This window comes from Ruditapes philippinarum, unplaced genomic scaffold (genome assembly GCF_026571515.1).
Source record: "Ruditapes philippinarum isolate M1 unplaced genomic scaffold, ASM2657151v2 ctg886_1_1_1_1, whole genome shotgun sequence".
Classification (NCBI taxonomy): domain Eukaryota; kingdom Metazoa; phylum Mollusca; class Bivalvia; order Venerida; family Veneridae; genus Ruditapes; species Ruditapes philippinarum.
This window is the reverse complement of record NW_026864768.1, coordinates 175,435-197,987: the sequence shown is the minus strand read 5'-3', so window position 1 is coordinate 197,987 and position 22,553 is coordinate 175,435. Positions and strand designations below refer to the sequence as shown.

The window sequence follows — 22,553 nt, the reverse complement described above, 5'->3', positions numbered from 1 at the left end:
AAACCAAACTCAAGTTATTGAGCGGAAACTGAATTTCTATTTTTAGTAACAGTGACCTTGACCTTGATCACAGACACCTGGGTAGCAATCCCAAGCTGCCTCTTGATATAAGCTATCCATACACCAAGTTTGGTGTCAATAGGTCAAAGCAAACTCAAGTTATTGAGCGGAAACTGAATTTCTATTTTTAGTAACAGTGACCTTGACCTTGATCACAGACACCTGGGTAGCAATCCCAACCTGCCCCTTAATATAAGCTATCGATACACCAAGTTTGGTGTCAATAGGCCAAAGCAAACTAAAGTTATTGAGCGGAAACCAAAAGTTGACGCCCGCCCGCCGACTTCGGCATTACAATAACCCGGTTTTCGTTGAAAACCTGGTTAAAAATTAACAAACCTGAATCTGCCCAATACTTTTCATCAGAACAGCCTGTTTCTGCAGTATCTGTGCCGCTCCTAAAACATCTAAACAAGGTCCTCCACAGCCTTCACCTAACTCTGGCAATAATTCTGTCATAGTGTCCTGATCATTCATTTGAGGCTTTACTTTCTCTATTGAAGAATGCTGTGTTCCAATTGTCCTCTTGTTAGACATATCTGTATTAGTAGCTTTACTGGAGAATCTTCTTGATGATCTTTTAACAACCTCATTTTCACCATCTATTTCTGCATCAGTAACAGTGTTAACACTAACATCTCTACAGTCACAAGTGCTTGTAACTGTGCTTGATTCTTTTGTAACTTTTTTAACAGTTTCTACATAAACATCAGAAGTATCAGGTTGAGCTTGAATTGCTATGGTTGTGTTACATGCTGACTCTTTTGACAATGGTGTATTGTCAATTTGAGCTGTATTTTCTTGTTTCTGTTCCTTTTGTTGTGATGCAATAATGTCATTATTTTTCTTTGGGTCAGTTGTTTTCGAAATTGGTACAAAGGCAGGTGCATCAGCTCTTATAGTCGAGTCAATTTCCTTCTTATGATCCACTTCAGATATTGCCTCAGCTCTCAGTCCACATGATACTGCTCTCTTCCTTGACCTAGGTTTAAATTCTGGTATTTTTGGATCAAGTTTTATATTAGATGGAATTGGGGTTGACATATGTCTTTTTCTTTGCAAATTTGCCCTATCTCTGTAAGACTGGTCTAGCTCAGCATCACTGTCAGTGGAAAATTCTGCCCTCTCTCTGGGATCCTGCACTATGATTCCACTTTGAGAAGCCTTAAACTTAAATGCATCCCCAACATCACTCTGTGAACCCTCAACACTGCTTATATCATTTACAGTTTTCAGAGACTGAGAGTTATTTGGAACCTCACCATTACCTACATCAGGCTCTTTCTCAGGACTTGAAATGGATATCCCATGTCTTGATGCAGTCACTTTAAAAAAGAATTTCTCAAAATCATCCGAATCATCTTTTCCCTTCTTCACATGTAGAATGTTTTCTTTAGCTTCATGAACAATATCTGATCTGATACCTACATTGTCCTCGATCAGAATATTATCTTGACTGTATTCGCTAAAATCATCTGCCATATTTTGCAATAATAATTCATGCTCTTCTATAACAACATCAGAACCTCCTTCAAAGAAATTGTTTATCTTTTTCGCTGCGTAATTATCATTAGTAGCCACATATTCATTGACAAGTGCTACTTCCGACTTTAATGAATCAACAGAATTCTTTCTGACATCAAGCTTGGGGCAATGACGTCTCTCCTGTTCTTCTGTTGCCAATGTTACATCACCATTAACCTCTTTCAATACACTTTCATTGCTGAGGTCCTCTACCAAAGTATTTGGATAACCTTCGCCAAGTTCACTTTCTGATTTTGACAACCAATTAAGCACATCACTGTTTTTCTTCATCACATTACTGCTGACATTTGAATTTTCCTCAAGTTTGTATGGAAACTGGAGAACTTTCTTAAGATCACTGGTATCACTTTCAGCTGCACTATTGTTGTTGTTGAGATTATCTTTAGAAGATGCTTCCGTTTCACTTTTGTCCATTTGTTTAACTTGACCGTTATCTACAACTTTTGGATGACTCAAACCAACATGTTTATTAACATAATAATCTACTAGATTTTGTATATCACTTTTACTGTTTTCATCTTCGCTATTTTTGATATCAATCCCTCTATCAGCTGATAATAACTTTGGAAAATTTGGACCAGAGGACGGTGAGATTACTGACTTAGTTGAATCGGCTGTCGTTGCAGTCACAGAATTTCTTACTTTAATACCATGTTGAGCAGAACTTTTCATGGACATGTCTGATGAAGTGTTCGATTTTTCTGTATTCAGTATTAAAAAATCATTAAAATAAAACGTTTTTCTAACAACACCATTAATCAATAATAATATGGTTTCTAATAAATTGAATATATAATTACAAATGTACATACCTAATATTCAAAATCTGATTGATATGTTCGTATGAGCATGAAGTATCTTAAGTCATTCTGCATCATTTAGCTTACAGTCATAGACTAGATATTGCATATGATTCTGTCACCTAAATTCTCCTACTAGACATGTAAAGATACATAAATTGATATGCTTGGTTTATATTTAATTAGAACAAAAATAATAATGTAGGGCCTTGTCCATTGAATATCAAATATCCATTATATCATCAATAATTCATATCCGATACATATCAATCAAATGTCACTTTTAAATTGATCAAGCTTAAAATTTATTTATTTCTGTTAGTAAATTATCTCTCAATTTTGCCTAATAAGAAAGTTCACTTTTTTCTCCGTTTTAACTTTGAAACTTTAAACTTTGTTTTCAATTGTCCCAAGTTGATCAAAATACAGAAAAAAGAACTTTCTGTTAGTTTTATAGTATTTTATAGTCTATACAAGCATGCTAACACCATGATTTCATTTACAACACATTTTAAAGGTTTTTCATTGGTATTTACGTTTAAAGGTCGATTAATATTGTTGATCTATTTGGTCCTCTTTGATATATCGATACAAAATTGTCCATCAATGAAACAGCCTAATTAATATGTACATCTTTATTTATTTACTGAGTATGTACATGTAGATGCATTGCATTGAGTTTTCAGAATTCCAAAAGTACCTGAAAATATGTTCCTGTACAATGTCAATGAAGAAAAAGCCAATGCTTCATCAATTGTTAGAAAATAAACCAGAAAACACTGTTAATATATGATGCTGTTTTTGTTGGATAGTTATCAAATCAAGTTTAAATTGAATTTTTGCACAAAATATTGGCGAGATGTAATTAAATAAAGCAGCTTGATGGACTGATGAATGGATAAACAGACGGACAGATGAAATAGCAACTATTTTAAAAATTCCTGTTGTAGCACAAAAATTGAATGTTGTGGTAATCTGCCAACAGTAGGGAATGTCACCTTGCCAAATTAAATGCTCGCAGGGATAACTAAACACTGACATGATTGCGTTAAAATATAGTTTAACTCTTACTCTGCTTTCTTCTTAAATACTTGCTCAATACAATTATACTGTTACTTTTCTCTTCTTTAAAATTAGAATTCATTTAGTAAATAATTATCTTAAGTGTTTTCAAGATTTTTGCTCTCAAAAATATAATTTAACATGGAAAAAGATGATATCATACAATGTCCTACCATTCTTAGATTTACTGCATAATGCTCTGCAAGTAATTTCAGACGAGAAGGTATCACAGTTGGGTAAAGCTGATTGGCAGGGGGCTACTGAAAACAGAAAATAAGTGACTGCAGTATAAGCTGTGTTGCCATTAAAAAAATTCTGAGAATGTGTGTTTTGAATTTTAGGCAGTCATTTTTGGTTTTATCACATACAACAAAAGTGCTTTCTAAGTTTTGAAGTTTTTAGAATGACAACCCTGAAAAGTTGAAGTGTTGAAAGTTATAAGGGCAAAATTTATATCATACAGGAAAAAGAACATCAAGTTTTCTGATGTTGAAAAGATTATGTAAAGAGATTCTAGTTTAAGAATTGTTTGAACTAATAACTGTTTTGTTATATTGGGAAGTTGCCCTGCTAGAAAAGTAGGTCTGCAAAAGTACTCTCATGTTTTAAATACTAAAGAGAAAATATTCTCCCATTTAGTGTAGATAATTATAAGATGCTGTCATAGTAACTTAATTCTAATACAATGTTGGTGGTGCTGTATGAGACTATAAGAATCATTTAAATAATAAAAAAATACCTTTCTTGGTGTTACAGGCAATCTGTAGGGTGATGGTGGTGACGCAGTACCGACCAACTGTGCTGCCACTGAGGAAGGTGGCATACTCAAAGTTTTCATGAGGATGATGAGGTATCAAAGGGGGTAAATTTGCAGGTAGGTATGCGGTGTCTGGTTGTTGGGCAGCGGACATATACTGCTGAGGGGGAGCGGGAGGGTAAATATTGCTTGACCTCGCTGTAATAATGAATTTATAGTCAATAAATCTATGAAAATATACTTTATTACATGGGTTTAAAAAAAGATGGGTTCAAAAACTAGTAACATTGGCCTAAGTATTTATAAATTTCAAACATATTTCTGCAATAGAAATTGTAAAACACGCCAGACATTAAATAAGAGCAACAACATATCTGACAAATAAGATTACTTAATAATTTTACATAATGTAATTCATAAAATGTCGATTGAGTATTCTTGTGGCATCTTTTTATTAACCATTAATTTCAACTAAATCATTTTATTCTTAAAGATCTTATATCTATTGAATACTTGTAGATTATAATTTTTAAATTATACTTATGTTAATACCGGGGGCACTTGGGTAAAAGGAGGGGGTATATTTTGTGACAAAACATCAATCCTTGAGGACTTGCAGTCTGAGGTGCCACTGACTGTAACTGGGCGTGATGCTGAATATACATCGACCTGAAATATTTGTAAAACATTAAAGCAATAACTTAAAAAGAAGAAATTTGTTCGTTCTATTTTAAGTTTGTAATTTCATTTCTTTATGTGAGCTTCAAAACAGTATTTTCACAAGTAGTAGAACTTCTTTTTGCCATCTTAAACAGCCAATGGAACTATCCAGCAACAGTAAACCTGTGTTGAGTGCATGGTGAAAAAATTATAAAGGAGAAACATTGACCAAATCAATCTTGCAACTACAGTTCAGACTGTATGAAGGACCCACTGAATTCAATGACTCCATTCTTATCTGACCTTGTTTCAGTCAGCCCAACATTTTCCTTATATAAAAGGACTTTTTATGTGTGTGTCAAGTTTACCTAAAGAATCTGATCCCTGTAATTTGTCTGTTTTAAAACCTTTCACACCATTAAATTGTACCTTAATCAGATAAAATATACCCATCTAAATACCCTAAGGGTGATTATTATATAAAGTCAGTTTGATAATTGTCCAATTGATACAGTGGCTCATCTTATTTTCTGTAAACAAACTCTACACAAGTATGCCTACCATTGCAAGACAGATTGCTGCAGCAGTGAAAACAGAGATCTTAAATGTTTAGACTACTACAGGTAAGTTACAAATTTGGTTGGTATATCTATACTCCACAATTAAAGACAATTTCATTGCTATGAATCTTAGTTCTGTCCATTGAATGGAGATACTATCAGGTCATTTTGGATTTGTTTCCACAGTTATTAAAATAATTATATTTTTCAAATACCAAACAAGGGTGCCATAGTCACAAAATACGCCCGTTTACGAAAGCTTTAGATGGAGATGGGGGCATTATGGATAAGTGTTATCTAGCAAGCAAGTTTTTATCCTTGGCACTGTGTTGTTAAATGAACCTTAAAACAAATCAGTAGGGAAGATAAAAAGTACATGTAATTGTAATTTAATAACTAAAAAATTCTGATTTAAGATTTTATTCTAGGGAAATACATTTCATTACAATTCTTAATCTTTGAATGAGCTGAACTGATATTTACTTGAAAATTAAAATATAATTAAATTTCTATGGGAAAGTATTTACATTTGATAAGGTAATTACTGTATGATCTTTATGAACAAATACTAAGTCTACAGAACACCATAGTTATCACAGTTAAGAATCTTGACCAATGAATGAAACATGTGTAAATAAATGTTACATTCTTTAGAACATACTCAAGTCCAAGAAAGAGGATTATTTTATGCCCTTTGATTAAATTCTATTTTTAGAATTGAAAGTGAAAGTAGATCAAGGGGAGTAATTGTGTAAGTCATTTATGAACAAAGTAATAACTTTGTTGTCCCCCTTTGATTAAATTCTATTTACAAAATCTGGATATTTCATCATCTTTAGTGACCTTGACCTTGTATATATTGACCTAAATTATATGTATCACAGCCATAGTATTGATAATGACCATTTGTGTTACAATCCCTCAATAAATGATGACTAAATGGTCCATATACACATCTTCATATTTTTATCTGAACTTTGACCTCTATGTGTGACCTTGACCTTGGCCGAAAGGACCTGAATCTTGCACGCGACACTCCGCCTCACAATGGTGAACATTTGTGCCAAGTAATATTGAAATCCCTCTATACATGTGGAAGTTTTGCTCCGGACAAGCATTTTTCAATGACCTCTAAGTGTGACCTTGACCTTTGACCTAGAGACCTGGTTCATGTGCGCGACACTGCTCCTCATAGTGGTGATCATTTCTATGAAGTTTCATTAAAATCCCTCCATACATGTAGGAGATATGCTCCGGACAAAATTGGACGCGCCCACCCCCCGCCAGGGGCGTTCCCATTATACGTCCCGTTTTTCAAACGGGCGTATAAAATATGTTAAAATGTATTGGCATAAAAATTTTAATATCAAAAGGTTTTAAAAATTTAACATTTTTTCAAGACTGTATTAGAGACACTTTATTAAGTAGAGTTGTGTATTGCTGCTGTAAATGTTCTTGTATCACAAAGTTACATTGTTTATTTCATTTTACGCCTTTTCCCAACAGTATTTCAGTCATATAGGCAGGTAGTTTCCTAGCCATCGTTCCTGGAGAGTTACACCAGTACTAGACTACCTTCCTCCATGCTAAACTACCAAAGCATCTCCCGGGGATGCCAGAGAGGTAACTGGATTAGAAGTCATTGACTCTAACCCCTCGACCAAGGAGGGGTCATACGAAGTTACATAAATGACAGGACTGACTGTACCTACCTCGGTGTATGGTTTGGACTATATACATTTTGAATTTGTTGTGCTCCAGGCATGTAACTATGGTAGACAGGTTGCTGCACAAATGATGACTGCATTACCATAGGGACTGCAGTATAAGCACTTTGCTGGTTTGAACCAAAGCTTCCTTGATTCATTTCTGTAAATACAAACAAAAATTCATGTTACATACCTTTTTATTTAGTTTTAAAAATGATATCAACTGGGAATGAGGTAGTTTACCTAACTAAATAAATTTTAACCCTATAACCCCCTATCTCATATACCGTACTTTCATGCCAAACTTTGTGATATTTTCATCACATTCGTTTTTTCGCCTATTTAACCATCCTAATGGGCCACCTTGGCCAACTGGTTTAGTCATTAATGTTGTTGACTTCAAACCACTTGTCTCTCACCATTGTAAGTTTAAGCCACAGCAGTGTCTTTGGATTCTGTCATGTGAGAAAGCAATGCAATGGTGCTTCTACTTGGGTTCCCATTTGTGCGCATGGCCTACATTTTTGCAGTAATGTAACATTATTTGCCACAATAACGATTCACCACAGAGCAAATACAATTTCCACAATTCCACAATTAAATGACAATTCGCCCCAATGCTAAAATACAAATTTTTTACACCCATTTCAAACTTTTGATGGTTTCCTTTTATTTTTTTCCATTTTAAATTTCCTTAGTTACTTATAGAAATTAATCATCAAACGAAAATTATAATAAAATCAGCTTTTATTTAAAAAATGCACATGTAAACCAAATTTACATAAATTGTAACACATTGTAACTTAACAAGGACAGACTGAATGCCAAAACATATTATTATATTTATTGCTAGTCAGATTAATAATTTACAGACAGACAGATAACTTTATTTCTCTTTTATGAACATATTGTTTAAATTTTATTTCCTTTTCCACGAGTTAATTTAAAGACCAGTCACACACAATTATTGCTTTAATCCTACTGTGGCGAATCATTATTCCACTGTGGTGAATTGTTATTGAATATTGTGGTGAATCACTACTAATTCATTTTCACGAGCCGATACATGGTAGCCATCAAAATAATACAGTAAAAACTCTGAAAACCGGACCCTCTCCAGACTTGACCAAATGTCCGGTTTTCAGAGGATTCCGATTTTCAGAGGTTTTATACATTTATTGATAATTATGATGTGTTTGAACAATGACTTTGTTAAAACATTTTGTACAGTCATGTATTTACTTTTTAACATTTTTGTCTAAGTCATATTTTAATTTCTTTTAACAATAAATGTCTTAAGTAATTTTATTATGCAAATCCATGAATATAATTCAGAAAATCAGAAATTTAAACAACACATTGTCTGAAATATATCTTGTTTTAATTGGCTTTTAAAATATGTAATTAATGGAATTTAGTATTACTACTTTTGCATATAATAAATATCTAAACAAAGATCAATTTTTTTAGCAAAACAGGAATCATTTTACAAAAGTTTCTAATTCTTTTAGACATTTTATATTTAAAGAAGAAAAAAACACACAACAAATTAAAAACATTTAGAAAAATCATACCTATACAGGGAAAGGCACAATTATAATGAAAGAGCTATGATTTAATTGCCAATAAGAAATTAACACACACAAGTGTTTTCACACCTGCATAGATAAAAAGGGTGATCATTAACTGGTAATTGAACATGTCACCTGTTGAGATTATGTTTTAATATACTTTAAAATACACAGAAAGTTGACACTTAAAATTGCTGTCCGGTTTTCAGAGGATTTTGTATGCATGTTTAGCATTAGAAGCCACAGAAAAGCGTCCGGTTTTCGGAATTCAGAGGTTCCGGTATTCAGAGGATTTTTTTCAATGAACATATAAGGAGAAAATACGGGACTTTTAATATGGTCCGGTTTTCAGAGGATTCCGGTTTTCAGAGGGTCCGGTTTTCAGAGTTTTCACTGTATATATTTTATCTGTTAGAGAGAATAATTTTACAGTAAAATTAAAGATTTCATTTGAATGATAGCGAGTGCCGAGAAGCAGCTATATTAGTGGATATCAAATTAGCTGAATGAAATTCTTCCCGATGTGATGAGAAAAATTACATGTGTAAAGTATAATTGTGTTATAATTGTTAGAATAATGACTACACAAAAACTGTCAGACCGACGGACATGACCAACATATTTCCACATGGTCAGATGACTTTCAGGTACAGTCGGTCTGACTAGCTGACAGGTTTTTCAGGGGCAAGGGAGGCTTAATATTATTGACGTATTCTTCAGTTGTTGCTAGCGAGATTACTCTTCCTTGAAAATCGTGTTATGTAAAAACTATTTTCATTAATGAAATTAATTAATTTCATTTCATATAAATAGACCTGCTCTTATCAATTTTAAACTATAATTTCCTTTTCACCTGATTTGTTTCCTCCCAAGTGATGCACAAATTAAGTCTCTAGCAGGGATTTGACTAAATGGTACAGGGTAGTCCAATATATCAGACGTAACGGGTTTATTGTAGTTTCTGTCGGTCAAGCCCGACGTTGCTTTGCCCAGAAGCAAAAATATCTTAAAGCAAGGTCAAATTTATAGGATTAGTAGAGGGCGAATGGTAGACAGTGAAGTTCGAAAGTTTTGAGTACGAAAAATTATATAAAAATGTATTCTTGTAATTCATTTCATTTACTGTAGTCTGAGAAAACAGACATTACAGTTCGTTTAACAGTTACCTGTATTTATTATTTGTTAAGTAGATCTTCACAAGTCATCTCATATTGTAAACAACAGAATGTCATGATCGAATATCAAGAGTGCTTTCCCTTTTCGCGCCTTTCGCAGAAAACATTTTATTTTGATCCCCTTGGATTTTATCGTTATTTCTTCTCAGCAGGGTTCTATTCGCTGAAAATGTTAAATGTTTCAAGTCTAGCACGGCTTTAATTAAATAAATGTAACTAAAGCCGTGGTTATAGTAAGAAATAACAAAGACAGTCCTTAGCATGTACATTTATGTAATCAATGCATTATCGATACTGTAATTATTAAATAATAAAAAGTAGATCTAGATCTAAGAAAATTTGATTTTTATCATTAATAACTCATTGAAAATATGGTAAGCCACGGATTTATATTACATATGTAATATAAATCCGTGGGTAAGCACTGAGCAGTGTGTTCATTATTGCTGAAGTAAGTTTTATCACAGATCTTGAAGAATTGTTTGAACTTTTTAAATCAAATTACATACTGTATCAGTCATTTTTTTTAAACTTATCTTTAAATAATTGTTTGCATACACTATTATAAAATAGATAAAACAGTCTCGTGTCGCTTATTTATTTTTTTTTCCATTATACATTAAACTGGTTTTTATCTTGCATGCACACAATCTCATATCCAAAGACAAATAATAAAATGAATTTTAAGAATAAGAATTCCATAGCATTGCAATATTGTCTCTGTTTCTCTCTTTCCTTTCTCAGAACTCAAAGTTAAAAAAGTATAAGATAAAACACATGTATATGCAAAACATAGAATATTTCTTTAAATCTTATACAAATGTGAAAAAAAGATACGAATGCATGGCGTATTGGAAAAAAGGTTATCTACATGTACTGCAACAGGAAATAAAATAAACTTGAAATAATTAGATTTGATTGTTTGATATTTTAAGCATTTTCTGTAATAAAAAACATCGATGTCCTCTTAAAGCTGTACACTAACTCACAGATAGGCGGTTTTACAAACCTTTTTAACATTTAATGAACCCCATCATTTGCAAATATACTAAGTTGTTTTTCTTTACATGGGACTTTAAGAAATGCCAAAAAAATGCCTTATTATTTTATTTAATTTTGGTCCAGCCTATGTCCAAAAGATTTAGATAAGACATCTTTCTCTCTTGTTATAAAAATTATTTATTGAAAAATAAAAATTATATTGAAAAATAGCACTTACCTGTTCATTTCCGTAGAAGTTTTATTTTCTTCATGAAGTTTTGGGGCCAAAATAGGGTGCCATTCACAAAGCCAAAAAAAAATAAATTCACAATCATTTATTGTCAAAAAGTAGCTATTGACAAATTGTTAATGACCTAAAACATGATTAACAGTCACTTTTAACTATAGAACTTTATCTAAAAAGATGTTTATCACTAATAAAGCCCATTTCATAGAACGGAGAAAAGCACTGCCAAATATATGCGTGTGTACCATATGATCTATGAGAACTGCATATACAGATATAAAAAAAATGATCCGTCAACTTTAGGGCCATTAGATAAGGACACAGAGGGCCAATTAGTGACGTCAATTAAAAGTGATTTTCTAGCTGATAAGCACTTACCGGAATTCAGCAAATTAGTGATGGCCAGACCCTCAACTCAGTGGGAGATATACAGTTGAAAGTGATTTATTGGCTGATAAGCTTCAGCAGATCTTATGGGTAAATGCGTAGGGTGTTTTTCTATGATATTTCAAAGCCTCCCAGTGTAGAACGTTTGCTATACATGAATAATAACACGTGCGATTTACCCGTGCAGATGGCTCCTCTGCAACTGGTGGTTAGACTCTCATTGCAGACCGTTGACGAACTTACACAAATAATCACATGAATATATTTTATTGGATTGGATGAAATCAAAGCAATCTTTATTGATGTGGATCGCTTCCATCTACAAAGAAATCAGTCGATATATTACTTGCCTGGGCATTTTTCCAGCTAGTACGTTTTAACCAGTCAATGTATTCCCTTCTATAAAATAACAGTTCAAAAGCTTCATTGGTAGCAAAACGTTTTTGTGAACTGGTCATTTTATCCAGAGATATAACCCGATATAAACTCGTACAGTACGTGAAGGCATTCAGAATCTAAAGCAATCCGAATCACATCATTTTATTTCTTTATAATTCCACACTATACGGACAAAATAATTTATTTAAAAATGTAATTTTTCCTTTGACAGAATAATCAATCTATATAAGTTTTAAAAATCAGTACTAAGTGTGTGCAAGAAAATATATGTTCCGAGATTTCCAATGACAAGTTATACGGATAACTTTTGTTGTCACATCGTCGGATACCCACGGCCGAACCATTAACATTTACCATGATTACATGTTAATCAACCATGGGTATACGACGATGTCGTTCTCATTAAGGGGTTAATATTTTCAAATGATATTTGCTGTAGTCATTGTATAATGTTTGAAAAATATTGTTAAATAATCAGTTTGAAATGTTCATGTTGTTTTCTATTTTTCCTGCATGCCACGATTTTCAAGTAGAATAAGCAGTGTGGAAATATATTGATTTTAAGGACAAAATACAAATGCTGTAGCCAAAAAAGGCATAAAATATCGTGCAAAAAATAACGCTTTCCATAAAGTGATTGGGATTGCCTACACTAACCATACTCTCATACTTTAAGGCTTATAAATTCAGATTGAATTTTGACCGCCGGTTCCTTTATTTGAAACCAAATCCATATATGGTTTGTTTGAATATTTGTCAGATTTCGTGAACAGAATCGTTTGCGACATTTTCCCCCCATTCGCACACACCATAACCAACGGTGGAAAGAATACGTTCACGAAGGCTGCATGAAAAATCGACACAAAAATTAGTCAATATGGAGGAAAGTCAGGTGGGTAAATTTACATTTGGATCAGCGGAAATTCATATACGTTCAGTTCCTAAGGAATAATCATGGATATATGGAAAAAATATGAAACATGTTAAACATTTATAAACGGCATTTTGTTACCTATATAACATAAATTCAATTTACTATAAGATATACATGTATAAACACCAAATGACCACATAAATTTAAATAAAAAGACCGTTAAACAGTCAATTTAATACTTTTTTTTGGCATTATATAAGACATACATATACATTTCGAGTGCACGACAACAGAAAAGACTATAGTTACATCATGTTTATTCGATAATATCACTTGTCTAACACAATTTTTTTCTTGTATTTATTTATTTAAGTCTCATCTATGTATGTACACGCAGTTTATACAAACAATATCATAAAACATGAACACAGCCATTCTATATAAGAATTACAAGAGACAAGCGAATCGTTCATATATGAAACTATATACTTGTCACTAAAATCAAATACATTTAAAAAATGTAAAAATAATTACCAGTGCAGTTGATTATCATCAAACAAAAACATGTCATACATAAACAACAACAATATCATCATCAACAAGCATATTAATTGAACATTAATTAGCACAGTGAATAAATTATACAAAAATAAAAACAACACAAAAACAAACTAGGTCGGTAAATTACAATACATCTGCATAAAAAACAACTTATGGTTGACATAAGTGCTAAAATATACCCTTTTATAATTGAACAAAAAAGCATGGTATTTTGTTACTTGAAATTAAAATAAAATAGAGAGCTAATAATAGTATCATAATGTATGAACTTAAGGTTCTAGGCATTTCTTACCACAATTTTTATAAAAATATTCACATGTATTCAAATGTATAAAAAATGTAACATTCAAATGTATTCATATGCATAACAATGTAAGTTTAATGACTGTAGAACATATTTCAAAATATATTTTACATCATACTACTACCTATAAAAAGAGACATTGTAAAGCACACAGAGGATGTATAAAAAGTGAATGTATATATTGATAATGAAGATATATGTATAAAATCAATTAAAAATATCATGTTATTATATGAACTCACATTACAAATATCAAGAATTAAAATATCATGTAGAAAACATTATGTGATAAAAAATCCAACGAAAAAAAACCCACTAATAATCTATTTGAATGAGAATATTACCGGAGGTCCGAGCGTTGATGCATGCTTTGTACCGGTGCACATTAAAAAAAAATACCTATAAATATTTGTATTTAATATTTATTTATAAATCTATCTGTAACCTCTGTACTGTATATTGCACTATCCTCCGAAGATTTGATTTACCCTTCACCCGCTCTTTATAGTTGTACAAGAAGTCTACACTAAATAGGTTTTGTGCATGGAATACAGTCATGACTATTAATGTATGCACGTGTACATGTTTAAACATTGTGATATTTATCAAATACAATCCCCCCCATAAATAAAAAATAGCTGACGACAGCAGCAATATCTGTAGTGTACCCACCTTCGCCTGTGTGGGTTCGAATCTCGCCAGTGATGTTCAATCGCTTTATTTTAATAGCTAGTTTACAAAATAGAAGATTGGTTCTACCTAAGTGACTGCTCGTGACCCATAATTAATACACAGAAGGACCGGCGCCTGGTGTTGTCATCTCGGCGTCTGTTGACATCTAGGCACCTGCATGGTGTTTTTATCTTGGTGACTGGTGTTTTAACAAGCAGGAAACACGGCAATAATGCAATGTCAATACAGTTAGTTATAAACTAAAATACTTTAAAATTGTTATGGTATACATTCAAAATACGAGTACATGTATACAGTAGCACCTGAAGAAATAGATTTTTCAAAGTTAAAACTGCTGTTTTGTAAAATGTAAAAGTTGTTACATTTGACTATATAAAGAAATATATATATAAAAAGATAAATGATCAAAACTAGTTGACATGGAAACGGTCTAGCATTAACATGTACTCTTAAAACATAATTATACAAAAATCATAATATCACAATATCAATACAAAATCACCGTACATGTATATAATAAACAAATATACTCGTATATCACTTTAAGATATCATCTAAAATGTCTTAATTAAAATAAAAAATGTCAAATTAATTAATAATACAATTACCATAAAAGTACATGAAGTTAAATTACTGTCCAGAAATGGTAACAGATTGAGACATGTAAATTGTACATGAAATGGTAATTAACTGTCTGTGGTGTTTTTCCTCCTTTTGACAATTAATTTATAAACCACTATCATTTAGGCCGCCCATGAGAAAACCAACATAGTGCAGAAAATGACGTCACCCAGAAAACGTTATTTAAATCTGACGTCAAATTATGCACGTTTTTATGTTAATTTACCGCGTACACTATTCCTACTTTCCAAAGTCGTCTCACTCTTTATCTTTGGTGCGTTGTGATATTTTATCGACGCAGGACAGAACTTCCCGAAATACATGTACATGTATTAATAAAACGTTTTCATCAAACCATTATATTACGTAACATTTATATTATTGGTAGCTATACTTAAATTTACGAACTGAAACGCCATGCCCGCCTGCTCTCGTGATGTTGTGATTTTTTATAAATCCATCAAGTGTTTGTTTATTTGCGACAACTTTGCTTATTTTATAATAAATATTTATTTTAGGATATTTGTATCTATTAATATAGGAAGATCGACATTCACAATTAAGTTATTTTAATGCTAAGTACTTTATAAATGTTAAACATGTACGCCGTTTGGCAATAAAACACATAGTGTCTGCATCTCATTTATTTATTTATATATTATTTGAAATAATTGTTTAGCTGATATTCCAGTGGTAAGATATAAAGCAGACTGAGAGCTACAGTTACTTACAATAGCAAAAATGCAAGCGTTGTGAGTACGTTTAAAAATTTAAATAAGATATGTTCGCAAACGACTTTCAAGAACACCTTTTGGAAAATGAAGAAGCGTTTGAATAAGCATTTATAGCTGCATATAGTAAGTCATGAAAATTGTGATTGTAAAAACATATCCACACATCCATGTATAAGAAATTAATTTAGTCGACTTTGCTATATGAGAAATAACAGAATGACAAGGAACAATTGATTATGACTATAGTCAACTCAGTAAAATAGATAGAAACAACACTTGTGGGGTCTTAGAAAGCGCCTATCATGTACTCGCCGCGGGAAAATACATGCCAGTTTATTTAAGCTGATTTGCGCAATAAATACAGAAAAAATTAAAAATGGTACCATAGTAAGTGGGAATTATGTTCTTTCATAAAATTGTAAAAAGTAAAAAAAAAAGAAGAAATTTGTGCACTAGTGGTATGTTGGTTTCCTCATGGGGTCAGAATGCTGTGTAAAATGTTTTGTGAGAGGAAATATTGTTAAACAGAACTTCAATATCTGAGCATTTCTCAGCACCAGTGTACAATAAATTTAATGAGCACTTTATCCGATTAAGATACTTCCGTTCATCTGTCCGACTGTCTTATCTATAAACGTTTTCCATTTCTCCTCCCAATCTTTCAATGCTTGAACTTTTTTCTTATCTTCAAGTGCACTATATCTGAAATTACAGGTAATTTAATGGCAATGAACAATTAACTAAGCAAAAAATCCCCTTAATTTTGAGTGCATTATAATAATTGTGTAAAAATTCAGTATGGAGTTCAGGTGCATTGTATTATAATCAGGTAGGCCTAGATTAAAAACCTTTTTAAATGTATAAAGCTATATATACATATATATGTTCACAAAATTATTTTAACAATGTTTTCATAGGAATCTGAAATGAAAGCAATATGTTTGTAAATTCACGTAAGAGACAATGGCCCATGCACGAAATTTTTGCTAAACGGTAAAACCTCTGCTTGATGTAGCAACACATTTTTTTGTTCCGGGACATTTTATTCTGTTCATGCATTTATTCTGTTTTTGAATTTGTTGGTTTGAAATATAGTTGTAAATCAAATACTTCTTTGAAAATGATGTAAAGGACAACCAATTACATTATATAATTATGATACCTACTGAAACTCATGAACCAACATGTACTTACATTAGCGAATTCATAGCAAGTTGTTTTAGAACTTCTAGTCCGTCGTCTTTGCCTGACAATGCCATAAAAGCAGCGTAGAAATCATAGGAAAGTCCCTTTGCTCCCCACACAGCCGGGTCATCTGAACTTATAACAACCGGAAGTCCTTCAGCTAATAACACCGAACCCGGGTGATTCTGCATGTCGTCCACAAGCTTTAAAACCTGAAACAAATCACAACAGAACTATTTCAAGTCTTCGAGGTGCTCACAATTGCGTCATCATTCACAGAGAAATTACGCAATAAAAAATATTCCGTGAAGGTATGGCGATCGAGCTATTGGTTCCTAAAACAGGTCCTTGTTTTGTTATCATTTAAGTTATTTGAATCTAGTTTTAACTACCTATAATTGAATTCAGTGGTTAATGAAGTATATTGAAAATATATAACGGAATAATGACCATATTCGCAAAGAATAGAAAAAAGATCTTACTTGGTTAGATATTGGATTAACCTCGATAGCAATATCTTGCTGCCGAACTATTTTCATAACTTCTGGATGTTTCGGTAAAGCATAACCATGTCCTATTCTTGAAGTGTTCAACAATACTGCATCTATCAGATTATCATCTACTCTCGTGCCCTGCCAATCTGTAAATTTAAAATGAATAAGTTTAAATCATAAAAAAATGGGTGATGAATCGCAAATTGATGTTCATGAAAGTATGAATATGACGTATTATGAGTACATACATGAATGTATTAATTTGCGCTCGGTAATGAAAATAGGTTATTGTAACTTCTGGTCTGCTTCTTGGAACTTAAAAGTACTGGTGTCCTATGGTGTAACAGGGACGTGACAAAGGTAGCAACATGTACCAAGTGACAGATAAAAATAAATTTTACGTACATCAAATCACATGTTTAAAAATAATTTGAAACCTTAACAGATTCTGAGATATTTTAACACAAACTATAGTGAGTTTGTTTCTCCTTGGAATGTGTGATTTTTTCATGACATAATTAATAAAATAGGCTGATAGATTTTCTTTTCAGTTGTCCGTTTGTCGTACTTTAATTTCAGCAAGACTGGGCACCTTGTGGAATGCCATAACAATATAAAGATTGTTATATGACCACTGCAATATGGAATGACTTAAGTTGATGAAGACATTTGTAATTACCAGTTTCTCCAGCGTGAAAGAAGTACGGCAGTTTTATAGGTGGACTTTGTAGAGAGGGATATCTCAACGCGTCTATATAATACAACAGTGTCTTGCCCGGATCTTCCTGACCAACCAGGTCATATCCAGCAAAATGATCTGGGAACTGCTGCATTAATTGTATTGAATTTTTAATATCATCTAGAATATCATCTGGAGATTTAAACCTGAAATAAAGAATGAGTTTTCATTTGAGATAAGGGAGATGGATATGATACTTGTCGCCACCAGACGTACTTGAATATTGTTCTGTTAAGGTTTTCCAAGCGTATACAATGTAATGCAACTTCTCTAAAAAAGAGTTTATTAGTCAGCCTCCACACACCCGCCTGCACCCTTTTAAGCGCTCGAAATTCACCTAAAATATGTTTTCTTAAACTATTTGTAAAAAGTAATGAAATTATTTACAACCTAAAATTGATTCATGTTTATAGAATTCAATAAAATAAAACGACTGGGGTGTAACGTTTCGTAATAATCACTTACGACGTCATCACTTACGACGACGAGACATTTCATTTTTTTATTTACATAACTTAAAATAAATAAAAACAAAATAATCCAAAACAAGTGGTATTAGTAGTATAATAGCAAATCTGATTAAAATCAACTTCTAAATAACGCTACGCCTTTAGAAATGGTTAAATACTTACCGAAGATTTGTCTTTATAATTTTTGCTCCAGTAAAGTTTTTATTTGTAGCTAGGAACCTGTCTGTTGTATCTTTGTAAATCTGCATGACTTGCTGGGTGTTAAGCGTGGAACCATCCAGTTCGTATACCTAAAACGATATGACATGATACAACATATTCATACATACATTGTATGAACAAATATAGTCGCCGGTTTTAACCGGCGACTAATAAAACATGAATCCTTAATCAAGAAATATAGGTATCTTGGCAGCATGTGAAAATAAGAGTACATGTATTCCGGGAATCGAAATCTCATGTGGAAACGTTACGCCATGTATACATGAAAGAACAACTTAGTACTTCTAGAAAATATTCCTACTTAAGAATCTATATTACCCTATGAAATAATTTTAAAAGTTTTAATAACTATCTTCCGTATTCGTATTCATTCAAAATAATTAGGCTTGATGTAAAACTAAGGGTTTCGAACATTATTCATTATAAATCATTAGAACTGTTGAATGTCATACACTGACCCGGATGCCAGTATTTTTAGTGGTTTCACATACCTCAGGAAGAAGTGCTCGGACCTCCACATACTGGACATTATCTTCATTGAATTCCCGTAGTGCTTCATAATAATAGTCGCTAAATACAGGTTTATAGTTGATCAGACCGTTAGCCCGAGTAAGTATTCCCTCAAACCTTTGCCATATAGTGTTAATGTCTAAGTCTGCATATTCGCCAGTAAGGATCATAGACTTAATCAACCTATTACATCAGATTAAGGAAAACAAAATAAATACATGTTAGGGTTAAAATCTATACTATAATTGTACTTCATGCAAACATGTTTTATTATTTGAAGAAATAATTTTATTTAAGCAAATTTGTATATTCCTTTTGCTTTACAGTACAAGTAATCATAGTACAACAGCCATGAAGTCTACGTAGATGATTATCCGGTGAAAATATATGCTAGAGTTATGGGTCTTGGTAAGTGACACATAATATATATGAGTTTTCCGTTATAACACCTTTAAATGTTGTGCAAAGTAGAAATGCACGCAAAAAAAGTTTACCGAAGACTTTCAAAATTCGCAAAAGGGTAGATCTATAATTAAATAATAATTCCTGCTGGGGTTAAGGCTTTGGCTGTGACCAAACGCTATGACTCCAAAGACATATGGCTAATGAAACAAAAAGCATCAAGCAAGTGTTCAGTCAATCAACCCCAAAGTTCTTAATTGAGCTAATAACATAGAAATGCACATTTATTTTCCGAACAACGACTGGAAAAATGGGTTCTTTTTCGTAAAAAGATCATTTCATTATAACACAATACAGTCATATAAATATTAAGTATTTTCTTATTAACTTACGTATCATCAAAATGAGATACATTTCCCGACTGTTGTCTGTACTGACCAACTGGTTTCCATGGGCAATCTGAAGTTATTAAATCAACAAGAAGACTATATCGCAGTCACTACTTATATGGGCAATTATAAGTTTTCAAACTTGACTGTGGAAGTTTTTGCTAAGCAAATTGAAATTGACTGAAATGCCTTGAAAAAATTTGTAATGTTTTCTATTTTGTGTACAGTACTTATATCTACCATTGTAATATTACGGAACTGTTTCTGTCTTAAATAAGAGCTACCCATTCAAGTATTAATGGAATAAAACTAACATGTAATGGTCAAGGTAAAATGTATCAGGTTAAACTGATATCATTACAACATTTAAAGCCAAATGTTCGTGTTTAACTTGTAACGGTATGCGACAAGTATACAATTTTTTGAGCCCATCATCAGTCTTGATTACAATATATTAAAGCGTATTACAAGTCTTAGTGACCTAATTTGCACGCGGAACGTTAAAGTAATGTATGTATTTTTGTACATATCTATATACCTTTGTTAACTGGTGGTGTTTGAAAGAACTGAAATGATATTTCATTTTTGAGATCGTAACACATGTAACAGTTATCTCTATACGTGACATTCTTTACCAACCACTTGATGTCTGAGATGGAGCAGTCATGTACGTGTAGTGCGCCGCCTGAAATAGGAATAAACAATTAATTATAAATATCCATCTTCATGATGACTGAAAGTCTGCTGGGTAAAAATCCAAGAAGAAAACGTTAACAATTTCAGGAGGTTACCTCAATGATGATGACCCACTACATTTTATTCTTTTATATTCATTATGATTAATTAAATTGACTCTGTAACTGGGGTAAAGTTCGTTTATCTACCAAGTAGATTCTTTATTAAGTAGATTCTTTATTATTTCACATAACAACTTATACACTTGTTATATGAAATTTACATGTGTAACATGAGCTCGACTGATGACTAATAATGAAAACATAATACTAGTATTGCACATTGTTGTACAGATAAATACCAGAGAGATGAAATGGCGATGCATAATTGACTGCACAGGTGTTATGATATTATGATATATTATTTTGTGCATATAACCATACTCTGTCATTGTGAACTATCGGGTATCAATATATCTGTTCAACAGATATCGTTCTGATAAAATACCGATAAAATCAATCAAGTTCGATATATCTCATTTGGTGTGAGCTGGGAAGACGGATATTGATTTTTTAGTATAAATGTTTACACAAACGCAAGGTTATTTATCTTTATAACATACAATATATGCACCGAGTCAGTTGCCGGAAAGATTTCAGTCAAAATGAAACTGTGTGAATATTGAAAAGGCTAAGTAATATTTGATAAAAAAAAATCGTGTTGCTCTATATATCTTTGTACATGTATATATTGACTGAATATAAAACTATGACCATGTCACGCGATAAAGAAACAAAGATACACAATATAGCCATTTGCTGACTTGTTTAATTAGAACACTAGCTAGTATTGGTGGCAGATAAAACATAAAGCAACAAGTGAACTCATATCTGAAAACTTCGATCAGTAACCCAGATTTAGTGTAATATTGTAAATTTGACATTTTTGATCTTGTTAAAGCAGGCACATCAATGATTAAGACAATCATTATGACTAATTTAATGGTATATAAAATTATAACAAGGAAACTTTTTTACATGCAATTATAATATGAAGTTTAAAAAACACAAACAATAAATTCAAAGCGTCAGTTATATTTTACACAAGAAATGTATTGACTGAACTTTGACATTAAAATTTAAATTGTAACGTATCATCCTACCTTTTGGCATCGTTTGTATCAACTTGAAAATTTGGCTTTCCTCATAAACAGACTTTGATTTTAAGAAGTTCATAGCAGGACCAAACGGTTTCCCTTGGTAATGTGCATTGTCTATTTCAGTTTGTTTTAGTTTTAACAATTTGTCATTCACGGCCTGTTCATCTTTATTCAAAACTATTTCACCTCCGAGTCTTTGATCCTGCTCGTCTGAAATGATGTGTTGTCGTTTCTGCATGTAGTCATCTTTATATAAGGCACTGGTCAACTTTCTTGCCATAGAAAACTGAGAAACTGGTGTTGACACAACATTTTTCAATGAAACAGCCAAAAGGAACACAACAGAATACCTCCGTATGACCCTGTACACATCCATGACCGCAAGATATAAATCACACAACAAGAAAAACAACCAAACACCCTGTTAGTTTCATGTGACAGTCCAAAACTGAAACCAAAAGTCAATACACAAACAGCTGTCAAAGTCGACTTCCGTTTATAGTTTGTTTCCAAAATATCAAATAAATAAATGACTGTATCAAATCAGGTATAAATTCATGCTAAACTAAATGTGTTTCCTTTTGGATGGCTATTTATATATCTATTTC

General features: G+C 32.3%; 2 protein-coding genes across 2 annotated transcripts; both read right to left on the bottom strand.

The window, feature by feature from the left end:
- Positions 1 to 399: 399 nt before the first annotated feature.
- On the bottom strand, positions 400 to 5,337 carry LOC132726737 (uncharacterized; the record flags this gene model as incomplete). Its single annotated transcript, XM_060712095.1, has 3 exons — positions 5,253 to 5,337; positions 4,207 to 4,422; positions 400 to 2,306 (listed from the first exon to the last, which is right to left on the bottom strand). Coding segments are annotated over exons 1-3 (2,208 nt in total), but the record flags the coding sequence as incomplete, so codon positions are not given.
- Positions 5,338 to 15,189: 9,852 nt separating this feature from the next.
- LOC132726732 (adenosine deaminase AGSA-like) lies at positions 15,190 to 22,436 on the bottom strand. Its single transcript, XM_060712087.1, has 9 exons — positions 21,949 to 22,436; positions 20,650 to 20,796; positions 20,115 to 20,181; positions 19,302 to 19,503; positions 18,751 to 18,878; positions 18,059 to 18,264; positions 17,368 to 17,525; positions 16,895 to 17,097; positions 15,190 to 16,402 (listed from the first exon to the last, which is right to left on the bottom strand). The coding sequence occupies exons 1-9, from the start codon at positions 22,319 to 22,321 to the stop codon at positions 16,285 to 16,287; spliced, it is 1,602 nt and encodes a 533-aa protein (XP_060568070.1). The 5' UTR covers positions 22,322 to 22,436; the 3' UTR covers positions 15,190 to 16,284.
- Positions 22,437 to 22,553: the final 117 nt, after the last annotated feature.